Source organism: Myotis nattereri, assembly GCF_964212035.1.
Source record: "Myotis nattereri genome assembly, chromosome: 3".
Classification (NCBI taxonomy): Eukaryota; Metazoa; Chordata; class Mammalia; order Chiroptera; family Vespertilionidae; genus Myotis; species Myotis nattereri.
Genome location: NC_138077.1, coordinates 213,715,924 through 213,738,129, shown reverse-complemented (window position 1 = coordinate 213,738,129; position 22,206 = coordinate 213,715,924). Strand labels below are relative to the sequence as shown.

Below are 22,206 nucleotides of genomic sequence, written 5' to 3'. Positions count from 1 at the left end.
GTCTTCACTCCAAATCCAAACTGGTGTGTTTGTGTCAACGATTCAAAACCGGTGGCTGTGCTCAGTGGACACACATTCAGGCTTCACTGTCCCCGCTCCCAGAGGTGGCACGGCTGGCGCTGGGCCGCTGAGCGCTGTTCTCCACGTGGGGGCAGCCCTGCCCCTGCCCCCCAGGTTTTCACGTTCTGGAGAAATCAAATTAGCAAGGCGGGGCGGGGAGCTGAAGGCATGGGAGCAGCAAGAAGCCGCCACGGGGTGCACGGGGCCTCCCAGTGTTCAGCGAGAGGGGTCACTGGGGGGCCGGGCCGGCGGGAGGGTGGCTGCTGACGCTGATCAGTGGTTTTCAGAGCATTGGCTGTGCTGTGTGGAGCTGTCAGTACCAGCGGACCCTCAAAGGACATCTGCAGAATGGACACGCTCAGCTGTCTAAGGGGGAGTCCGGGCTCCCGGCAGAGCAGCGGGAGAGCAGATGGTGGGGGTGCGGCTCTCACCCGCGCTCCCTGTGGCCCACACACCCTGGTGCCAGGGGAGGCGGGACGCGGGCCACTGGATGTGTCGAGCACCAACCATCCAGCTGACGGAGCAGCTTCAGGGTTCTGGCATTTTCCCACCACAAGGCAGATTTGTGCTGAGCATCCAAACCCAGGAAGGCACGGCGGTCAAGGAGCGTCAGGACCCATCCGGTCCGACTCAACACGCGCGGGCAGGAGGGGCGGGCACAGCTTCCCTCGCTAACAGGCTCCCCACCCCAGGAGCAGACCCATCCGTCCTCCGTCAGTCCTGCCAGCCCAGCACGTCTGTCTGAGCTTATGCAGTGAGGGAGCAATCACATATCACTCCGCCACACGGGGTCCAGGATGCTGCCCGGCTGCCCGAGGCATGCTGAGCGATCAGGCCCGATCACTGCAGCATTTGATTCCATCATGATCCAGGGAAGCTGCTGTTTTCCAAAACCCATGTCCTCCACGAGCTTGAGAAGGGTTCTGGGCTCCTCCAATGCCAAGGGCGGGAGCGAGCCCTCCCCTGTGTCCACTCTTCCTCCGCACACCAGGCCAGGACGCGGCACCTCGCCCTTGCACTCCTGGGACCCTCAGCGGCAGCCACAGCTGGACCAGGGACGGCACTTGCTGTGGCTCCAACACAGACGCCATTGGGTCCTCATGCTCCCGGGGACACAAGGCCCCCGCCCCTGGGCTGACGGAAGATCACCCACCGGAGGTGCCCGGGTCCCAGGGAGCCACCGGGTGGCTTCCCCATGTCCCTGTGCACAGCCACTTGCAGCCCGGATCAGAGGTCTGCGGGTTGACCCCACTCAAAGTCAGAGGGCACGGCCACAGGGAAGCCTGTGCAGGGAGGCAGGGCGGCGGGGCCTGGCCTGGGTCAGAGGGCAGCCCGGCTCCTCGCTCTGCGTCTGCCTCTCCTAATAATTAGCCTGGGAAGTGCCTGCAGCTGCAGGCAGCGGCCGCCCTCGCCTCCCCAGCATAAAATATGCACCAGGAACACTCCAAACAGCACCACCGCCTCCGTGTCAGCGGCCCTGGGGATGGAGCTAAAAATAGGCAGGAGCTTGAAGAATTGCTGACAAGGGGGGAGGCTGGCGCGCACAGGCCCGGAGCACACGTGTGCTGAGACAGGCGACCCTCACGGCAGCCCCTGTGGGACCCCTCCTCCCCACAGAAGCTATTTTTACCAGCACCAGCGCGCCCCAGGCCCCTCAGTGAAGAATCAAAATGGCCTTTAATTGGTGAGAAACCACAGCCTGATGGACACAATGCCAGGGGTAGGAGGCTGTGGTCGCCGCTGCGCTGGCCCCTGAAACCTGAGGCTTCGGTCACCTCCCTTCAAGCAGGTGTCGCTCCCCATCCCCTTCAGCCTCGCCCCCGTGCCCAGCACCTCCTCCTCCACCCACAGGCCCGGGAGCCCTGTCCAGGTCGGCCACAGAGGGCCCCTGACCACAGGCCGCTCCTGGGGCGCCGAGGCCCCCCTCCCAGAGCACAGACTGCCGAGCCTCCTGGCGGTGGCACTGGCTCCCCCGCCAGCTGAGTTCTGGGGTGTGTTGCGGAGCAGTCGTGGCGGCTGCTGGACCTGGGCGACTGCACCCCGTTCTTGGCTGGTACCGCAGACCTGGTCAGAGGACCTGTCCATCATTCACGCGGCAGGAGCCTTTCCAAAATGAAGACATCACTACCCCTTGGCCATCTGGTCTCTCGCCCATTTGGGGACCCTGGTCACTGGGGGCGCAGGTGCCTGCCTGCCCCTCTCCAGCCCTCGAGTCTGTGCTCCTTCCACCTGGACGGCTCCCGGTGTCCCCACTCCAGGCCCGACCGGAGTGCCCTCTCCTCACCTCCTTACTGAAGTTGCAAGTGCTCCCCCCAAAACACGGGGCCCCCACCTCCTGCTTTCCCTTTGCCCCTCTATCACGCTCTACTCTCCCCACATGGTGACTCCCCTCTCCCTCGTAGGGCGCACGCTCTAGCAAGGAGGGTCCGAGGAAAGACAGGGAGGGGCCCCCCTGATATAAACCAGCTCGTGGGACCCTCCCCACTGTGTGGCCCACGGGAAGCACTGCCTGAGATCACAGAGCAGGACCAGGGGCCTGACACCAGGGGCAGGTCCACTGAGGGAGGGAGGCTGGGGACAGAGGGACCTGCGGTTGCCGCTCTGACTGTCGGCGAGGGAACAAGCCTGTGATGCTCCCAGACAGTTCCTGGCCCCGCTCTGCGCCAGCGTCCTGCCCAGGGCCGGGGCCAGGCCGGATACTAAACTGATTTGCACGCACTAGTCCACCACGGGAAGGCTTCACCCAGAGCAGTGGGAGGAGCTGGCTCTGTGCCCACCTGCACGGAGGCGTGCAGGCAGCAGAGCACGTGCAAAGGCCCTGGGGCTGGAGGAGTTTGGAGCTGAGGAGCAGAGGAGGCCGACCGGGCTGGACCCAGGCCCAGGGCAGTTCAGGTGGGAGAGGGGACGAATCTGATTTGTCTTAACAACCTTGATGGCTGCAGTGTAGAGCCGGATGGAGGGCAGCAGGGGGAGGAGGCTCAGGGCTGAGTAGGACCCAGCAGCAGGGACAGGGCCTGCGGACACTGGGTGTGGGCCGAGTAGGAGAGAGGAGCCGGCCAGGTTCCCATCGCACGAGGGGCGGATACACGAGCAGTGGAATTTTCCTCAGGGGAAGATAATGGCCTCAGTGTGGGGTAAATCGGTGTGAGATGCCTGCAGAGGCCCCGTGGAGAGACAGAGCTGGCAAAGTCGAGGTGGGAAGGGCACAGGCGGGACCTGTCGGAGCCTCATGCTTAGGGGGACTGTGGGGTGGCCAGTGAGTCATTCCAAAGGCAGGGAGAGGCCAGCGAGGTGCAGACGGAGAGCGTCCTTGGATGTGGCCACCCTGCTGGAGCCAGAGGCCGGGGGACTGGGAGGAAAGAGGTCAGGGACCCCCGAGTGTGGCGGGACGTTAGCACACAGGACAGAGATGCTGGGGGCAGCTTTGCTCACAGTAGGTCGCATGCATTTTTCAGAGAGCTCCCACTAAGTGCCAAGACTGTCCCAGGCCTAGTGATCCATTAGGAGCAAACCCGTCCCAGGCCTCAGGAGGCTCGGTCGGGGCCGGGGAGACGGACTATCAGCCAGCGACCGGCTACCCCAAGCCCCACGGCGGCCGGGCTCCAGAGGAAGCAGGGCAGGTATGAGAGGAGAGGGCGACGGGCACGCTGGATGGGGTGTCCTCTGAGGAGGTGACTGGGGGCTCCAGGTGGGGGGGGAGCAGGCTGGGTGGGCGGCAGGAGCTTGGACTTTAGGCGACATGCACCAGACCCAGGGGCTCGCAGCAGGGAAGGGACCAGATGAAACAGCTGAGAGCCGCCACCTGGTGCTGAGGAAGGAGGCCATGGGCAGGAGGCTGTGGTGGCCCCGGTGCCACCAGGACGGGCAGGGGAGGCGTGAGGGGTGGAGCCTGGGGGCACTGGGACCTCAGGTGTGCACAGCTGGCAGGGCTGGGAGTTGTCAGGGGAGGAAGTCATTAAGGGCTCTGTTTACAGACAAAGCCCCAGTGAGCCCCCGCCCGCCCATCGGCCACGGCAGCCTCCGCATCGTGCCCATCGGAAGCTCAGCTGAGAAGCCGCCGTGGGGTGACCCGCGGGGGGGGGGGGGGTGACCCACAGGGTCGGCCAGACTTTCCATCAGCACAGTGCGCCCCAGACCCCTCAGAGGGGAATCAAAGGTGGGAAGCCACAGCCTGGAAGGACACATCCAGCTCCGCCCCGTCTCTCCTGCGCCCCCAGGCCGAGCCCAGCCAGGTGCTGAGGCAGCGCAGGGTCGGGGGTCCCCCGGGAGCTGCCTGGGAGGGTCCTCCCGCCAGCACCCGCGCAGGGCAGGAGCCCTTGGCACGGAGCTCACCCCTGCGAGGAGCCCATGACGAGGGGCTCATGAAGGGGTCTCTCTCGTGCTGTCTGCTGGCCCCCCCCCGCCCTCTGAGGGCCCTGGCCGCTGACCTGCACCACAGCCAAGGCCGCTGGCTCAGGGTGTGGCGAGGAGGGCCCAGCTGCCCAGAATGGGCTCACGTGACTCAGTTTCCCCTGGGAGCCCAGGGAGCAACGCGGGGGCACTCACCACGAGCTGGGGCACTGGCAGCGACCTGCCCTCCTGGCTCAGGGACACGTAGGTGAAGAAGGCACTGGCCGCCCGGTAGCGCGGCTGCGTGTTGTCCACCACGGGGTCGGCGTCCACCAGGACCTCGATCTCCATGGACTTATTGCTCGTGAAGGTCATGCGCCCCGAGATGGTGATGACATAGCCTGCGGAGCGGGACAGCGCGTTAGGAGGGCGAGGCTGGGGGGCGGGGCACAGCATCAGCGACGGAGGACGCTAAGACACCAGGTTAGGCAGCACAGGCGCTCTAATCACTAGGACGTTCACACGGCAAACCATTAGTACCCACGCACGTCCATCTCCTCGCAACAGGCAGACTCGTCTCATTCATGGAAGAAGTTAGTGGCACTGGGCCCTCCCCGAGGCCCCTGCGCTGGGAGTGGCAGTGTGTGCGGGGGTGGGGGGGTGGGGGGGGTGGGGGGGCGGGGGAGATGCCTCCTCACTCCTGCCCCTCAGGGCAAGCCCCACCCACCTGCAGGCAGCCCTGGGGAGCTGGCTCCGTCCGAAAGGCTAAGGCCCAGTCTGCAACCTGCACTGTCCATGCTGTGGGCTTGTGTGCCCACTGGAGCCACAGAGCGGCTCCCCACGCTGCTCAGCACTTCAAGGAACCTCCTTCACGTCCCCCCACCCCCCACCCCCAGCTCCCTGGCTGCCATGTCCCAGATGCCGGTCTGAAGGGCTGGTGCCATTGGGTCGGGCCAAGCTGCCACACTGACCGGCGTCCTGCGTCCCTGAGCACTGCCTGCGCTTCAGCCCCAGCACACGGCCACCTGCGTCCAGGCAGGACCTGCGGCCCCTCCTCTGAGCAGGGACATCTGCCTCCGGAGACCCCGTCCTGGTCAGAGGCCGCGCGCGCACCACCTCCCCGCGGTCTCCCTTGTGGAGTATGACGAGGTCTAAAGTCACGTGTCCCCATGAGCATCCGGTGTCCTCTCTCCCTCAACCCGACCCCCCCAGACTTCCCACGCCTGGGGTCACGAGCTCCCCCCTGGCAGCCGCTGCTGGGCCTCGCGCCCCTCTCTGCCCCTCGCCTCCAGGTCACGAGCTCTTCCCTCCACCAAATCCCTCCACCTCCCGGAGCAGCCCCCGTGGGGACGGCATGGAAGGGCCAGGTGCTGAGCCGCGCGCCTGGCGGTGGGAAGCGGGAGGCGCTGGCACAGCCACGACCACCCGATGGGCTGTTCAGGACCACGCGGAGCACTAACCCTTGGGCTTCCAGGGGAAGGACCAACACCTGGCCGTGCCTCCCACATGTGGCCGTACCCGCCCCCTCCCCCATGGCCTCACTCTGGCCCGGCTCAAGGAAATGCCTGCCGAGGCCGGCCGCACGGCTGGGACCTGCTCCCCGAAAGCAGTGCTGGCTGCGGGGACCCTCCGTGCCCCTGGGAGCCTGTGTCCCAGCTCCAGGCATGTTCAGAGACCCCAGAAGACAGACAGGTCGGGCAGCATGGCGACTGTTAGGGAAGTGAGCAGGCTACAAGCAGAGCAGTTATTCCAGGTTATAAAGTTCCAGAATGTTCCATGCCACATTTAACTGCATACTTACAGGGAGCTCTGCGGGTTGGGCACAGCCATTTCTGGGGGAAGGAAGGCCACGTGGTCAATGACGGTGGCATTACAGGGGACAGTCACACACAAGCATCCAGGGCACACCTGGGTCGCTCCTGGTGATGGCCAGACGGACTGGTCAGCCAGGCCCGGCCCCCGAGGCCCCGCCCGAGTCCCCAGCTCCTGCAGCCGGACCCGCGCCAGAGCCTGGGGCTGCTCGAGGGACAAGGCCCCATCTCCCTCCGAAAGAGGAAGAGGCTGGAGGCTGGCGCTGAGTGTTCTCTGACTTTCAGGAGGGAAGCGATTCTGTCCTGAAAGTGGCACTGAGGCCGCCTTCGGCAGCCACGGGTCTCATGACAGCCACGGGGGACGCCGACCCTCGGTGCCCCGCGCAGGCATGGAGGACGGACCGTGAGGCTGTGCTCATTGCCCGCCGAGGCTGACACCCAGGCCGAGGGCGGATGTCGGCCATGTTCACACCTGGTGGTGAGAAGGCCCCAGATCCGAACAGCCCCCGTCTCGCTGGGCGGGTGAGGGCATGTCGCACCAAGCACTTGGCACGCCTGGCGCCCGGCGGTGAGCGGGGTCGGTGGCTGCGCCTGAACCCCTCGCCAGTTTGTCTCTAAGTCACTGCTGAGCTGCCGCAGCGCACGGCCGGCGCCTGGCAGTGCCCACCCGCTCCCCCAGCAGATGGGCAGACCTCAGCAGGATGCCAGGGTTTGGAAAAACAAATAGAATAATAAAAAACTGCTCTTGCCAGGACTGCAAAGTTGCCAAATATTTCAAACTTGAAGAGCAGCTCAGCGTTTAAGCTCCAACAGCCGTGGCTGTGCACGTTCTTAAAAGGCACGGAACCCGTGCAGTGACGCTGGTGTTCCTGACATCACACACCCAGAGCCCTTTCTAGAAGGGTCCTCGTTTCCCACAGGCATTCTCCACAAGAAAACTGGCTTTCGGTTCCCGCACCCAAGGCTCCGAACCATCCCGTCACAGGGGCCTGTTTTCTCCCTCGCCTGCTCTCCGCGGCCGCCTGGGCATTTTCACTTCTCAGTTAAAAAATACCCAGAAACGGAGCAAGTGACCTGTGGGAGCGCAGGACGGGGGTGGGGCGGGGGGGGGGGGGCGGCGCCGGCCGAGGCCTCCGCCCGTGGAATTGGACACAAACGCACAATTCCCTCCACCGGGCGTGACTGTGGACAGAGCCGTGGCGCAGAGCAGGGAAGTGCTTTTCTCCGCCGCGGTTCCCAGGGCACCGGAGCCACCGCACAGGGCGGGCGCCACGGGCCGGCGTGGTTCCCCTTGGAGCCTGAAGCCCCTCGCGGTCCTGTCCCCGGGAGTCGCTCTAGAGAGAGCGGCACGGCATCCTCCCCGCGTCCCCGCTGCCCCCGGGGCCTGGAGGGCGAGCCAGGACAAGGCTCGCGTGTTTGGGGCAGATCCCTTTTCCCGAAGCCCGAGCCCAAGGTCAGCAGCTGAACTCGCACTCGATGCCGCCAGGGCGGGGAGGAGACCCTCTGCCCTTCCCGTCACCCGCGCGGGTGCTCAGGGGCCAGGTGCTGCAGGGGCGAGCACCCCAGGGCCTGGGAGGCCCCCGCGGCTCGGACGCGGCATCGCTCCGGCCAACGGGCTGCTTTCACGGCGAGCCTCGTTCAGAATCAACGCCGCCTGAACCCCAGCGAGTGCTGCTTCCCAGGGCGCAGGGCCTCACCTCCGAAGACACCACAGGACAGAATGGCCCCGTGCCGGGAGGGGACACTGGCTGCCGGTGAGACGGGCCAGGGGAACTGCGCCTGCACAGGCCACAGGCAGAGGCACGAGAGAGGCAACTCGGTTTCCAGGCCGGGTCACCGGGCGGCACTGGTGTCGGGAAAACGGGCCAGGCCAGCACTGCCCCTGGGGAAGGCGGGCGGGGGGGCTGGGGAGCAGGCTGTGGGGGCTCCTCTGCACCGAGCCTGCTGCTTACCCCACAGACCACCCGCTCCTCCCGGAGAGGAGAGCAAGGCAAGCGATGGCCGGCTACAGTGAGCGTAGCATCCCCGCAGGCTCCGCCCACTCCACGCGTGGGGCGCTTTAAGAGCACGAGTTTCTGCGGCTCCCGCAGGACGAAGGCTCCCATCCCGTCGGAGGGACAGCCTTCACCAGAATGAAGTCATTTCAGCGGACCCTGGGCTTCAGCTGCCTCCCCAGGACAGAGGCGAGCCTGGCCTCCTGCCTCCCGCGGCGAATGGGCAGACGCCAGGGCCACCCTGGTGTGAACCAGGAGCTAATGGCGCCAGGGCCCCAGGCAGCCGCAGGCACCCTCCCTGTGGGCAGAGCGCCGTTACCTTTTCTGATCTTGTCGTGAAAGTTGATGGCGTCCACAGAAGCTGTGACTATGTTGGTCTTGCAGTGCCGTGCGGCCACGATGCCGGCCACTTCATCCATGAGCTTCATGGTGACGCCTGCGCAGAAAAGAGGCACGAGGCAGGTGAGACGGGGAGGGAGCTGCTTCCCACCAGGGAACAAGGTGTGAACACCAAGCCCTCCCAGCTCCCACCAGCGGGGGCTGCACGGCGCTGGGGGCGGGCAGGCACGGGGACTGGTGAGGCTGATGGAAGCCTGGCTTCCTCAGGAGCTTTTTAAAACTGTTTTTAAATATGTTTTGATTTTAGAGAGAGAGGAAGAGCAAGATAGAAACATTGATGAGAGAGAAACATCAATGGGCTGCCTCCTGCACGCCCCCTACTGGAGATCCAGTCTGCAGCCCGGGCGTGTGCCCTGACCGGGAATTGAACTGGGGGCCTCCTGATACTCAGGACAATGCCAACCACTGAGCCACACCGGCTGGGCCTCCAGGAGCTTTTGAAAATGACCCCAGCTGAAGTTCTAGGTCAATAACAAAATACAGTCCTTTGTCCTGCCCCCTCCAGAGATGTCTCCTGCCAGGACAGTGTCCTTCCTGAGTGGCTGCACCAAAGTCAGGTCCCAGTGCGGGGAGAACGTGGTGGATCGGACCCTCGGAGCTGCTGGGGATGGAAAGTGGTGCGACTGCAGCCACTTTGGAGGGAAGTGGGAGTTTCACCAAAGGCCAATTCTGCGCCACACGAGGCAGCCAGCCCACCCCAGTGCACACCCGCGAGAACGGAAAGCATGTCACACCCCTGCGTGCGGATCTCATGACGGCGTCTCCCAGCAGCCAGACCGGGATGTCCCCCCACCAATGAGGGGACAAAGGACTGAGCCCACCTGTGCAATAAAAACAAAGAACCAACACTCTACACATGGGTGAGCCTGAAAACACGACGCTGAGCGAGAGAAGCAGGTACAAAGGCCAGGCGCTGGGTGGCTCCATGCATGCGAGGTGCCCGGACAGGCAGGTCCCGAGACAGGAAGTAGGTCCGTGGTTGTCAGGGGCTGGGGCGCAGGGGAGGGGGAGGGCCTGATCATGGGTATGAGTGTCTCTTTGGGGTTGACAATGCTCTAAGTTGCTTGTGGTGGTGGCAGTGTAGCTGATTACACTGAAAACCAGTGACTGGTGGTGAGTTGTGAGGTCTGTGACTTCCTCTCAACAACTCTTCTAGAAAACACAGTCAGAAAGGCAGGCTGCACCGGGCTGGCCCCGCCTGCTGGGCAGAATCCCGACAGCACACCTGCTAGCTCCCGCCCCCGACCTCGCACCCCAGCACAGCACATGATGCTTGTTTCACATTCACAGCTTAAACATGCCCTTCGGTTGCGCTATTGAGACTGTCCCCAGGAAAGCAGCAAAGGGTACTGGTCAGCTCACAGCTCCCGGAAATCTTAGTCACAGACCCACCCAGGACACAGGGGCTCCGGGTCGGAGAGGCAGAGCCAGCCCACGCCTGGGAAAGCGGGCTCCAGGGAGCCTGCAGGGAGGGGCGGCAGACCAATGCCGACGCCACGCCACCCGGACGAGGGCCCGAGCCACCAGCCTGGGCTCTGGTGTGTACGAGGAACCTGCCCATGTGTAGACATGGAATCGTTACCGCTTTGCCGTGTGGGGAAAACAAAATAAATACCAGGTCACGGAGAGGCCAGGAGCTCGTGCTGCCCCGCGGCCGTGGCTGAGCCTCCGGGCCTCACAGGTATTGGGGGACGCCGCTTCCCAGGACCTGGAGGCAGGGAGGCCGCTCTCCTCTCCGCGTCTGCATACTGAGCATTTCCAGAATAAAAAGGGTTGTTTTTTGTAACGAGTGTCCTTGACTTTAAGAAAGTGGGCTTCCATTACCACGACTCTCATGGAAGGTGCCACTGAGGACCACGGTGCCTGGCTCGGTGGGTGGCGGGCGCCCCACTCGGTCTGCTGAGGTGTCAGCATCCCCTCTTCCAACTAAGGCAAGGCTCCGGCCCGGAGGTCAGCTCTGGAGGGAGTGCAGTGAGCCTGCGGTGGGGGAGTGAGTGCTGGCCGGCCGGACAGCAGCCGGGGCGGGCCCAGCGCTGTCCGCTTATCACAGCAGGAGCCGGAGGCACCGAGGCCACAGAGCTCACGCAGGAAGAGTGGGACCAGCCCACGACCACGGGCACGAGGCCACACGGCGCTGCCTCGTCATCCACGACTGCGAGGCGGGGCTCCAGGTGGATTCCGAGCTGCGGGGCGACTACGGAAAGGGGCACTCAAGGCCACGGCGACTGGGGGCAGTGCCATGGCCTGCAGGTGGAAGGCCACGGGTTGCGCGGCCAGCTCCGGCCACCAGGCGCGTCATCGGCCAGGGGGTCAGTTGGGGCAGGAGGGAGGGCGAGGAGATGGGACAGGAAGGAACCCTGAGCTGGAATGAATGTTTAGAACAGAAGATACAACGAGCCCTCTCTGCGTTCCTGTAGGAGGGGCCGGTGAGGATGGAGGCGTGAGTGGAAGGAGTCAGAACCAGCCCTGGGAGCGGGGGTGCGGCCCCATTGACCGGAAATGCCGGTGGGGGTCCCACAGGCTTCACTGTTCCTGAGAACAGCGCAGGGCCGAGTGCGGCAGAGCGTGGCCGCGAGCCCGGGCGGACGGGAGGTGTGAGCCGCTGGGCGCTCCCGCTGTCAGCCCGGCAGCCCCGGCCCAGCACCCAGGCCTCTGCGTCACGTGCGACAGAGCCCTCTGAGGCCAGCACTTAAGGCCAGCACTTAAGCTCTCCGTGTAGCGAACCCTACAATCTACCCTGATTACCGGGGCTCGCCATGTGAACTATGACAGTGAAAGTGTAGACCTGCTCCTCGAACACTGCACTCATCAGGGTTAGAAAGAAAAAAACAAGACTTGCTTGGCCACTAACATATAGACAAACATCGGCACCAGAGGTAACGTCTAACTGCCTACAGGCTTGTTTTTTGAAGTATCAACAACGCGCTGAGTGGCCTGAAAGAGGCTTCATTGTCTTTCCTGGGCCCGACTGGCTGACGGGGCCGCGCTTGCTGACAGACCCACAGCAGCCGCGCTGTGGGCGGCGACTTGAAATGCCCCGTTTCTACGTTTAATTCCGGGGACGGAGCGTGGGGCCAGCCCCTGAGATGAAGGCAACGGTAGTTAAGTGCAGCCATGGTGAGGAGCCCCCGTGGTGACCACAGGGTCACTCCAGGGGCCGGAGTGACAGCCTCCTCCCCAGACAGTCTGGCCTCCCTCCCAGGCTCCACACGGACCTGCGGGCACCTCTGTGCACCGGACCAAGGGCTGAGGAGCACTAAAGGTAATCAATAAGGATGATTTTTGGCAATTAATGGGCAGTGATGATAGGTAAAGATGATAGGTTTCGAACATCAAAACGTCAAAAGCGGGAAGTCTGCAGAGGCCTCGGGCACAGCCGGACCGTGGCTCCCGTGGGCCGAGCATCGCAGACCAGGGGCCGGGGGAAGGGCCGCCGCATTTGGTCGCTCACTGTCCGAGGGAACTTGAGACAGTCCCTGTTAAATCTGCCGGCTGCTGGGTGGGGATCAGTGCCTGCCCGTTGTGAGCAAGGAGGCAGGGGAAGGAGGGCAGGCGAACCCTGCATGGAGCCGGGACCAGGCCGCCGTGTGTGCAGGAGCCACCCCCCCCCCCATCAGCTCTGGGGAGGTGGCAGCCTCACCCGATTCCATGCAAGGTCAAGGTCACATCTTTGAAGGCCAAGAACCATTCCACTGGCGTCCATTTCCTCAAAGGAGTCTAGACTGAAGTTGGGGGGGAAGGCTAATCCTATATAATAAAAGGCTAATATGCAAACTGTTCCCTCGGGAGTATGACGGCTCACTACGGTGGGCGCTGACCGGGAGCGGTGCAGAATGAAGGAAGGGCCCGGCCGGCAGCCAGCAGCCGGGGAAGGAAGGACCCAATGGGCCCTGATCGCCAGCCAGGCCTAGGGACCCTTCCTGTGCATGAGTTTCATACATTAGGCTTCTAGTCTATAATAATAAAAGTATAATATGCTAATTAGACCGCACGTCCTTCCGGACAAAGCTGGGGCTGCAGCGGGATGGAGGCAGCTGCCATGGCTGCGAGGGAGGGTCCAGGCAGCCGCTGCAGCTGCGAAGGCCTACTTTTGCACGAATTTCATGTATTTGGCCTCTAGTATTTAAGAATTCTATGTTCAGCCCAGCCCGTGTGGCTCAGTGGTTGAGCATCAACCTATGAACCAGGAGGTCACAGTTCAATTCCTGGTCAGGGCACACGCCTGGGTTGTGGGCTTGATCCCAGTGGGGGGTCTGCAGGAGGCAGCCAATCAGTGATTCTCTCTCATCATTAATGTTTCTATCTCTCTCCCCCTCTTTTCCTCTCTGAAATCAATAAAAATATATTTTTTAAAAAAGAAATCCATGTTCGTGATGTTGAGTAGGAAAGGTCCTGCAGGGGCCATCTACCATGTGTGTCCCTCACGATCGCAGCTAAAGCAGAAGCAGGCGAGTTAATGTGGCACCAAAGGCAGGGGACCAGCAGGCTGGACAGATGTTCTCATGCTGGGGGCTGACTGTGTCTCCCAAGCAAAGCGCTCCGAGCTCCCAGAGGGAGGCCCACCCCCGCGGAGGAGGGGCTGCTGAGAGGACCTGAGGCTGGAGGAAGCCAGCTCCTGGGACAGGGGTCAGGGACGCCCTCTGACCAGGGAGCAAATCCCACTGCCCGTGTCTACGCGGGAGCGCCGCTCAGCGAGGCCACAAAACTGGAAAGGCGCCTGTGCCTCCCTCTGTATTGTTCGGTGAAATCAATTCCTCCCACAAGTGCAAACACTGCGTCTCCACAGCCGCCCGCCAGAACCGCGCCCAGAGCATCTGCGTGGGAGGCTCCCCCGACCCAGCACCTCGCCTCCCAGGCGTCCTCTGCTGGGGACACCTGCCTCGCCGCCAGGGCCTGTGGTTCCCCCGCTGCCCCTTCCTCGGGTCCCGGTAAAGCTGGGCGGTGCCCGGCCTTGAGACCCCTGGGCAGCCACGTGTGCGCACGCTGCTCGGGTGGCGGTTCCTGCTGCCGCCCAGCCTGCCTCTGCGGTCCCTTCTCGCACAGGGGCCGTCTCCACTCTTCCCAGCCCCTCATCCCACACGCTGCATGTCTGCTCAGAGCCGGGCCCTGTGCCCAGTGCTGGGAAGCAGCCGAGAGAAAGACAGATCAAGTGCCCACCCAGTGAGCCTACATGCACGGGGGCGGGGGGGGGGGGAACAGCAGACAGGAGACGCCTGCCAGGCCCTGATCTGATCCTAGAGGCAGAAGCGCCCCAGTTTAGGGGTCCCTAACCCCTCACGCCACGTTCTGGCAGTGGTGTGGGTTCCCTGCAGGAACATGGCCATTGCAGGCACCATGGGGCCCGGGCACAGTCCGTCCTCTGGGTGGGAAGAGCCCCCCGGCAGGCGAAGGACAGCGGAGCCACATGCCCGTGACTCTCACAGAGCAGCTGCCAACGGCCCGGGGCGCAGCCACCCGGCAGCACCACCTCCAGCCTCTTTCCGAAAAGTCATTCCCGCACTCGGTGGACATTCCAGGACCTGAGGACAGGAGAGGTGCGACCACCAGGAAGAGAAGCCGGACAAAACGTGTGCCAGGAGCAACGATGGGTCCTGAGGAGGACGGAGGTGGCCTCGGCGTGGGGGGCCCAGAAGCACCGGGGCAGGTGGGGTTTGGGCAGAGCAGAAAAGCCGGAGGCACGTTTCGGGAAACAGAGTCACGGGAATAAAGAGAGGCCCGTGGTGTGGGAGCCAAGACTGATCTGGCTGTGGGGGTCGGGGAGTGGAGACCCCCAGGTGGGACCCAGGATGGCAACGAGGGGTGAGGAGGGGCGGGCGGGTAGGGAGGGCTCTGACGGCTCAACATGCACAGATTGTATATATGGTCGTGAGGCTCTGCACCGGGGACCAGGTGGGGACCACAGAGATGGGGGGCAGGGGGGCACCACCCCTGCCTGGCACACGGGCTGCGTGTGGAGCATTTACAGAGCAGCTGCAGGGGGGCAGGGCACACGAGGCGACACTGAGCCTTGCAGTACAAGCCCACAGCCACGTCATCTGGCGCTGGACCTGGCTCAGCGCTGGCTGTTTACGCGGCATAAGCTGGAATTTCCGACGAGAGACGGCCTAGAGCCGCGAGCCCGCCAGCAGCAGCCGCGAAGGCTGCGAGGAGGGCTGGCCGGAGCGAGGGGGGACAGGGGAAGCTGTGCTTTGTCAAGAGCCATCTGGACCATTTCCACAGGATACTTGGGTTTAAAATAATTTTAAAATAAAAAATGAAGTGCCGAAGAAATATCCAAGGCTTCAGAGAGTTCAGGAGCGAGGAATTCCGTGGACGCTGGCGTCCACCCGGGCTAACCCCCAGGAAGCCGTGGCCGCCCCCCGCCCCCGGGCTGGCCAGGCCGCCGGACTTGGAAGTGTGTCTCCTCTCGGCCTCAGCTGGCCTGAGCAGGGACTGCCCAGCCCACATGGACACAGCCCGGAGGCCAGGCCAGGAGGGCCCCCGCGGAAGCAGCCAGAGCCGGGGCAGCCGGGGGCCCCAGCGGGACACTCAGACAATGAGTCCAGGGACAGACGCCACGGCAAACCCCACCTGTTACCAAACGACCAAAGAGTGACGTTTCATGAGATAGTTAAAATCAAGACATAAAAACACATTTGAAAACAAACATGCCTACAAACAACAACAATGAAAAATTGTCTATTTCAGGTGAGGTTTTTTTTAAGCATTACTCATTCTATAGGCTGTTCCCTGACTGAATTCTCGCATTATCTGAGTTATTTTCACCACTGGATCCCGGGTGTTACTGTGCCATCTGGGAAGACAGACAGCCTTACCTCCTTTCTGCCAATTCCTGTGCCTGGAAATGTCTCCTCTTGTTTAGCTAAGTGGCTAGAATCTCCAAAACAAGGCCACCCAGAACAGGGGGGGGGGGGGGGCGCCCCCGCCTTACTCCTGAGCTCAGGGAAGGGCCTCCAGCCCTCTGATGGATTCCCATCCTCAGCGCGTGTCTCATCGAGGATGGTGGCTGGGTGAGCCTGTAAGGTCTTGACTGTTGCATGTGCCGAAACCACCCCTCATGCCCGGGTCACCTGCAGCCGATACAGCCAACTCGGGGGAGGGGAGCACGGAGGAAATGGCCTTTTAGGAGCTGAGATCCCAGTACTTTCAAGAGGAGGAACTCTGCCCAGTCACTCAGGACTCAGACGGCAGATGCCAAGAGCCAAGCTGGCACCTGTGGTTTCCAGCCACGGAGCACTGCCAAGGCCTGTGGGTGCACATGTGTGCATGCATGTGCATGCGTGCATGTATGCATGTGCATGTGTAAGTGGCAGGGTAGGAGCTAGGCCTCAAGATGGACTATCCAAAGTGTGAAAGTCACAGAAAACGGGGCCAGGAGTTCACCAAAAGCACAAACACTGCGCAGAGTCACTGAAAGGCCGAATGAGCACACGCCCCGGCCACTGTTCCCTCCTGTGGTGGCACCCACTCGACTCCAGCGTGGAGAAAACAGCCACTGAGATCCGTGTCCACCCGCCTGCCGACAGCAGTCCCCTACAGGAAACGGGGCGACCGCGCTCCCAGTGTCGACCTCGTCCGCCACTCCTGCTGAATTACGGGCAATGTGCGAGACAACGGGTTTGGTAAAATTATTAGACTGTTTTTAAAAGCGCGGGCACAAAAGCCCTACTGAAACTGGCATTGCACACGCTTCTTAAACACACATTAACAGTGTGCCTGTATCCACTGGTGCAGCCTGGGCGCCGTCGGTGACATGAGCTCCGTGAGCTGCCGCTTCCGGGGTCCCGGCAGGTCTCCCACGGCCTGCACTGCACTGCGCCCCCCCACGCGGAGCCAGGAGGCAGCACTGGTGTGGACTCTGCACGGAGCACGTGGCGATGGCGGGTGCCACATGCATGAACTTCCAATGTGTGGGCGAAACTAGCAACAATTGTAGCCCGAGTTCCACAGGCTTCAGGCAGGGTGCGCTCTGCGCGGCTCCGGGCCAGTTCTTTGAGTTACAGAAGCTGGGGCTTCTGGTGGGTAGGCTGGGAAGAGGGGGCTGCCCCCTCCCAGGGGAGGAACAGAGAGCTTACGAAGCCACAGCCGCACCAGCCATTCTGTTCCCAGGGCAGAGGGTCCTCTGATTGTCACAATGCTCATGGGCCTGGAAAGAACTGTTCGTTACAAAACAGAGCTTTCCTCGGGGAGGACCTAAGCTGACCAGATCTCAGGGCACTGCAGCGGCATTTAGTTGAAGAGGAAAGAATCATGAAATGGAAAAAAGCAGCAGACAAACGATCAGTTAAAAAAGAAATGACCTTCAGAAACGTAGGTCAAATCAGGCCCACTATCCCAGCTCCTCACCCCGAATGTTACGTGCACCTCTCATTCGGGGAGCCACCTGAGTGGCCTGTGCCTCTTCACTCTACGTGAGGCCCTGGAGCCAGTACGATGAATAAGATAAAGCCCTGCTCCTGAGGCATCCCGGGTAGAAAGAGCAATGCCACCCTGCAGCATGGTACCATTGGAGCCGGGTTTTGAAGGATGAATAGGAGTTTTCGGAGAGGAGAACAAAGGAAGGCCTGGCTTCCGGGCAACTGGAAATGAGAGTGTGAATGAGTGACATTGAACAAGTGCCGTTCTGCCTGGGAAGCAGGACTAGCTCCGTCCACCCAAGCAGCGCAGTGCAGCCCAAGCTTCCTCACTCACACACCACGGCCACGTTTCCGCGACCGCCTATGCCACGCAATGACCTTTCCCCTTATGCTTTTCTTTAAATCAGCGTATTCCTTGAAGTTTACTTTAATGCCATCGAAATGATAATATCCATTAATTTATGAGCTTGATGTATACTTAAATTTTCCCTAAATCACAAAAAATAATTTACATCATTCAAGTAACAAGTGTCCCTCCAAGAACCTGCGTCTAATAAGTCCTCTTGTGTGCCCGCCGTGTTTCCCCAGCTGGGAACTTCAAGGCCTGTGTTGTTTGAGCTGGAATCTGACCAAAGGAAAACATAAATGCAAACATCAGCGGCAAAAATGGCTTCTATCGGCCAGTTAGTGCGCCGTGACTTCACTCCTGAGGGTGTGGGCCCGGCCCGCCCACGGCAGCCACTGCGCACGGGTGGCTGCGCTCCCAGGGGTGGGGCAACTCTATTAGGGCACTTCCATCTGACTTTCACTCCCAGTTTTACAAACAGTATTTCAGTACTTATTATGCAACTCCTAAAACTTTAAATGTACGCTTCACTGAACAGAGAGCCTGAACTGGGTCAGACAGCGTGACTTCCGGGGAGTCATGAGGGCCTGGCGAGCGGGGGGAAGGGAGACGGCAGCCTGGGACCCTTACCTCCGTGCACGAAACCGTGCAGTGTGCAGTCCGAAGGCCCCACCAGGTGGATCAAGCTGGACTGGCTGTAGCTGACCGTGTTCGGCTCTGGAATTGCAAAGGAGGCAGGTCAGGCCAGGGACAAACGGGTCCCCCGGCCGAACGTGTGACGGTGCTGCCACACCGGCGTGTGCGTGGTCCCCGGGCTGCCGGCAGCTTAGACCTGGGATCTCTAAGGAAAACTGTGGCAGAACAGGCTGCAGGTGGCGAAGGGGAAGGCTTTCGAGGATTGATCAGCCACGCCGTTAGTGGGACATGACGCCACCCTCTGGGGACAGCAGTGTCCCCAGCAAGGCTCTGCCCCAGCCACAGGCAGCCACCGAGCACCTGGTGGCGAGCCCCCAGGGCTGCATGCGACCCTCTGTGAGGAGCTCTTCATCTGACTCTCATTCCCCGTATTGTAAACCGGCGCCAACCGTCTTCAGGAATCGGCTGTGGAACCTCCCAAGTTCACCGAACACTTCACTCTGCACCACCGCGGCCTGGTGCCTGAGCCCCCGGGCGGCCGGGCTCGCTGGGCGGCCTCCTGCAGGGAGCGCAGCGTCGCCGAGTCAGGAACCGGGCGGAGGCGGAGGCAGAGCCCCTCCCGAGACGCCACGTCCGGGGGGTTCATCCAGCCCCCCTTTGGCACGCGGCCCGTGGTCCTTGAGGGCGGGCAACTCCACCAGGGGGTGGGGTCTCACCCACGGTTCCCGGGAAAGGCACGCGGTGTCCCTGGGACTGCAGTCCGTGCGGAGGACCTGAGGCCTCGGCCAGGAGTGTCCAGGCGGCCGGGGCTGGCGAGAGCCGCTGGGCCTCACGCCCGACGTGCCCTGCGAGGTCTGAGAAAAGGCCAGGACTCGGCGAGGCCCAGTCCCTCGTGTCACCTGTGCTCTGTGGGGGGCTGTGACAGTCCCTGCAGGTTAGGTGCACCCAGTGCCACGCCTATCATCAACCTCAGGGGCTTTGGGTGCCCAGACCCTGCCCGGGGGACCGGGGGGAGAGGCACAGCCCAAGGAGCCACGAGGACGCCTGGACCATCAGAGAAACCCCAGGCAGTGCTGCCGGCCAAACACCCGGTTCCAAGCACCGTGTCCCCGGCCTGGCCTCTGCACGCCCGGGCCCACCACCTGCTCTGGTTGGCTGTGTCCCGCTCAGAAAGGACAGGAAAGCCGCTGGCATAGGCCCCGCCTGAGGGCGTCCCGGCAGCAGGCGCTCCTCTGCTTCACTGTTAAGGGCTCGGGGCGGAGAGGCTGGAGGGAACATCTGTGACCTCCTGCGTGGGTTCGGGTGGACATTCTGTTAAAGCGGAACCACCCTGGACCTGAAGGATGAGGGACGGGCCGGTGCCGCCGAAAAGGGAGGCTGTGGCACAGAGCTTTGTCGCCAACGCAAAAGAGCTGCTGTCACTCTGTCTGTTGCCCATACGCACACGCTCCGGGGGCCTGGGGGACCCGCAGGAGCCGGTCTCTGCGGGCAGTGGAGCCCATGTGGCACACAGGCCCCGGGCAGTGCTCGGCCTGAGCCTTTTCCTACGGGGCCACCGCACCGAGGCCTCCGGGGACTTGCCTGGCCCCCATCACCCCAGCTGCCTGGAACCGGGAAGGGCTGGGGATGGCGCACTAACCCCAGGAGGACGTCACGGACCGGCGCCTTGTCACCTGCCAGCGGACATCAGCCATCTACCCCGGGCCCCCGCCGTACCTGGGTTCAGGCCGGGCTGGACGATGTCCCCATTCCTCCACTTGGTCTCCATGCGCTCCAGCTTCTGGGCCTCGTAGCGCCTGCGGCCCTCCTCCTCCTGCTCCTGCCGGGAGTACTGCGGGGCAGACAGGGGGTCAGCCGGCCACCGGGCCGGGCTCTCCTTTCTCTAACTAGCTCCATCCTTCCTCTGATAACACACATTTAATATCAACAACAGCATCACAGAGCGGGAGAAGATCTCAGGCAGCCCTCCCCCCGGCCCGAGATCAGATCCTGCCTGAATTATTCTCATGCCCATCTGCATAGAGCAGTTCTATCATGCTGTTCATGGACTTTAAAAGTCACAGTATTTAAAAAAAAGTAACAGTACTCCCCTCTTGCTGTATCAACATAATGTATGCGATGGAGCCATTAAAGGGGCATTCAGCGTGCTCCCAGTTTTCTTCCTATTAAAACGTTATCATACTGACAATCTCAGCCCTCATTTACCACCCGCCCCCTTCCTTCCTATTCGTTCCTGGGCACAGAGCTCAGAATCCAGGCCACACCCAGTCTCCTGCGATACAGGTGCCCTGAGTGCCCCTCCCCCACCCCCCACACCTGGCAGCCCGGCTCTGCTGCCCCCTGGCCGGCCAACAGACTGCATATTGTGAGGAATGTGCAGGTGAAGCTAAGATGGCCCCGCTGAGGCCCAAAAGCTGGGGCTCCGAGTCCTTTGGGCTAAAGGGGGGTATTGCTCCCTCCCATTCCCATCGTCCTCTGCTGTGTAGGGAAGACCCCCAGGGACCCCTCAAAGATGCCCCAAGTGGGCCCACGGCCCCTCTGACTGTCCACTTCCCCAGATGCCCTCTCCGCCTTGCTGACCAAAGCCTGGCCACTCTTTTTTTTTTTAAGGGGGGAAGAGAGAGAGAGCAACATTGATCAGCTGCACCGTGTACACCCCCGACTGGAGATCAAGCCTGCAAAGAAGCTTGTGCCCTGACAGGGAATCGAATTGGCGACCTGTTGGTGCATGGGATGTCACTCAACCAACTGAGCCACAGAGGGTGGGCCCTGGCCACGTCCTTTTGATTAGTCCCGCCTTCTGCCCTTTCATTGGCTCAACCAGCATCGCAGAAAAGCCAATGAGCTCAGGGCCCTTGGGCTCCTCTGCCACGCCCCCACCGCACCATCGAGCCCCCACTCCACTACCACCCCCGCCTTCCCCGGCCCCAAGCCCATTGGCTTAAGCAGACCCAGTTCAGAGGGCACTGCAGCCTCTTTCAAAGCCGCTTTAAGGGCTGCCCTCTGGGCTCTGCGCCATGGGTGCGCAGGGTCTGAACACCATTCCGTTATCTCGGCCTTCAGAGCCCGCCTCCACAGGGGCTGCGAAAGGAGCTGAGTGGTTTGTTCAAGAGAAACGAACTGGAGTGTTCAGCTGCAGGGGACAACTCAACCTCGCCCTCCATTAACACTGGGTTCCCAGCCCGCAGCCATGGCTGCGAGGGAGAGTCTGTGCCGGCCTCAGTCGAACCCGCTGAGCTTCGCTGTCCTCAGGAAATGCCTTTTCAGAGACTTTAAAGAGCCGCCTCCCGGGGTAACATAGGACCCGGCCTCCGGTCACAGGGGACGGATGGAGGCCGCATCCTGACCCAGGCCGCGAGGACAGGGAAAACCCACCTCCTCCCAAACGCTTCCCTGCTGGCTCTAAATCTTGGGGAAAAATCACTAGAACATTCTAGTGATGGGCTGGCACCCAACTCTCACCTCCAAGAGCTCAACACACCCACTGATGTGAAGCAGAAGACAGCTCAGCCCAAAGGTCAAGGCCGAGTGTGGGCAGCTCAGTACAGGGGTGGGAGGGGGGTGGGGGGGTGGGGGGGGAAGAGGGGTGCCGGGAGCCGGTCCATGCTTGCTGTTTCAAGGGACCTGGCATATATGGCATACTGTTCTTAATATGTTTTCTCACCTTCTTGGCACTATGTGTTTTAACTAAGGTCTCTGAGAAAGGTTGTTTCCCCAGGTAGGGATTTTCCCCTGAAGTTAGGGAGGGAATAAAACCTCTTAACTAAGTGCCAGGTGGGTAATTAATCACTTTAACTACGAACAATCATGCTTAAGCTACATAATCTTTACTCCCTGGAATGGAGATAAGAAACGCCCTAACCTTTGGAATAGAGATTGATAGGATTGGAATCAACTGGTATAAATACAGATGTAACAACACAGAACTTAGAAGACAGAACTAAGAAGACAGAACCTACACAGAACGTTCTCTAGAGACAGAAGAACTTCGCTGGAGAGAACATGGCAAAAGATCCTGGACTGAACCTGACTACAGAAATTGGCAAGAGAACCTGACTAGAACCTGGTGACTGAACCTGGCTGGAGAACCTGGACAGAACCTGGCTGGAGAACCTAGCGAGGGAACATGGCCACAGAACCTCTCTGGAGATCCAGACCAGAACTTGGCTGGAGAACCTGCCTGGAGAACCTAGCAAGAGAACATGGACACAGAACCTGGCTGGAGATCCTAACCAGAACTTCGCTGGAGATCCTGACCAGAACTTGGCTAGAGA

At 61.8% G+C, this 22,206-nt stretch overlaps 1 protein-coding gene across 4 annotated transcripts in view; it reads right to left on the bottom strand.

Annotated features, from left to right (window-relative positions):
• Positions 1-22,206, bottom strand: part of ACOT7 (acyl-CoA thioesterase 7) — a 68,268-nt gene that overhangs the window by 7,221 nt on the left and 38,841 nt on the right. For 2 of the 4 annotated variants that reach the window (XM_081085482.1, XM_081085481.1), the window contains 5 exons: positions 19,649-19,763; positions 17,927-18,013; positions 17,495-17,575; positions 8,514-8,630; positions 4,606-4,790 (listed from right to left, as the gene is read on the bottom strand). In XM_081085482.1, the coding sequence (XP_080941608.1) occupies positions 4,606-4,790; positions 8,514-8,630; positions 17,495-17,575; positions 17,927-18,013; positions 19,649-19,763 (585 nt within the window). The remainder of the gene's footprint in view (positions 1-4,605; positions 4,791-8,513; positions 8,631-17,494; positions 17,576-17,926; positions 18,014-19,648; positions 19,764-22,206) is intronic. The other 2 variants (XM_081085484.1, XM_081085483.1) reach the window with 1 other exon arrangement.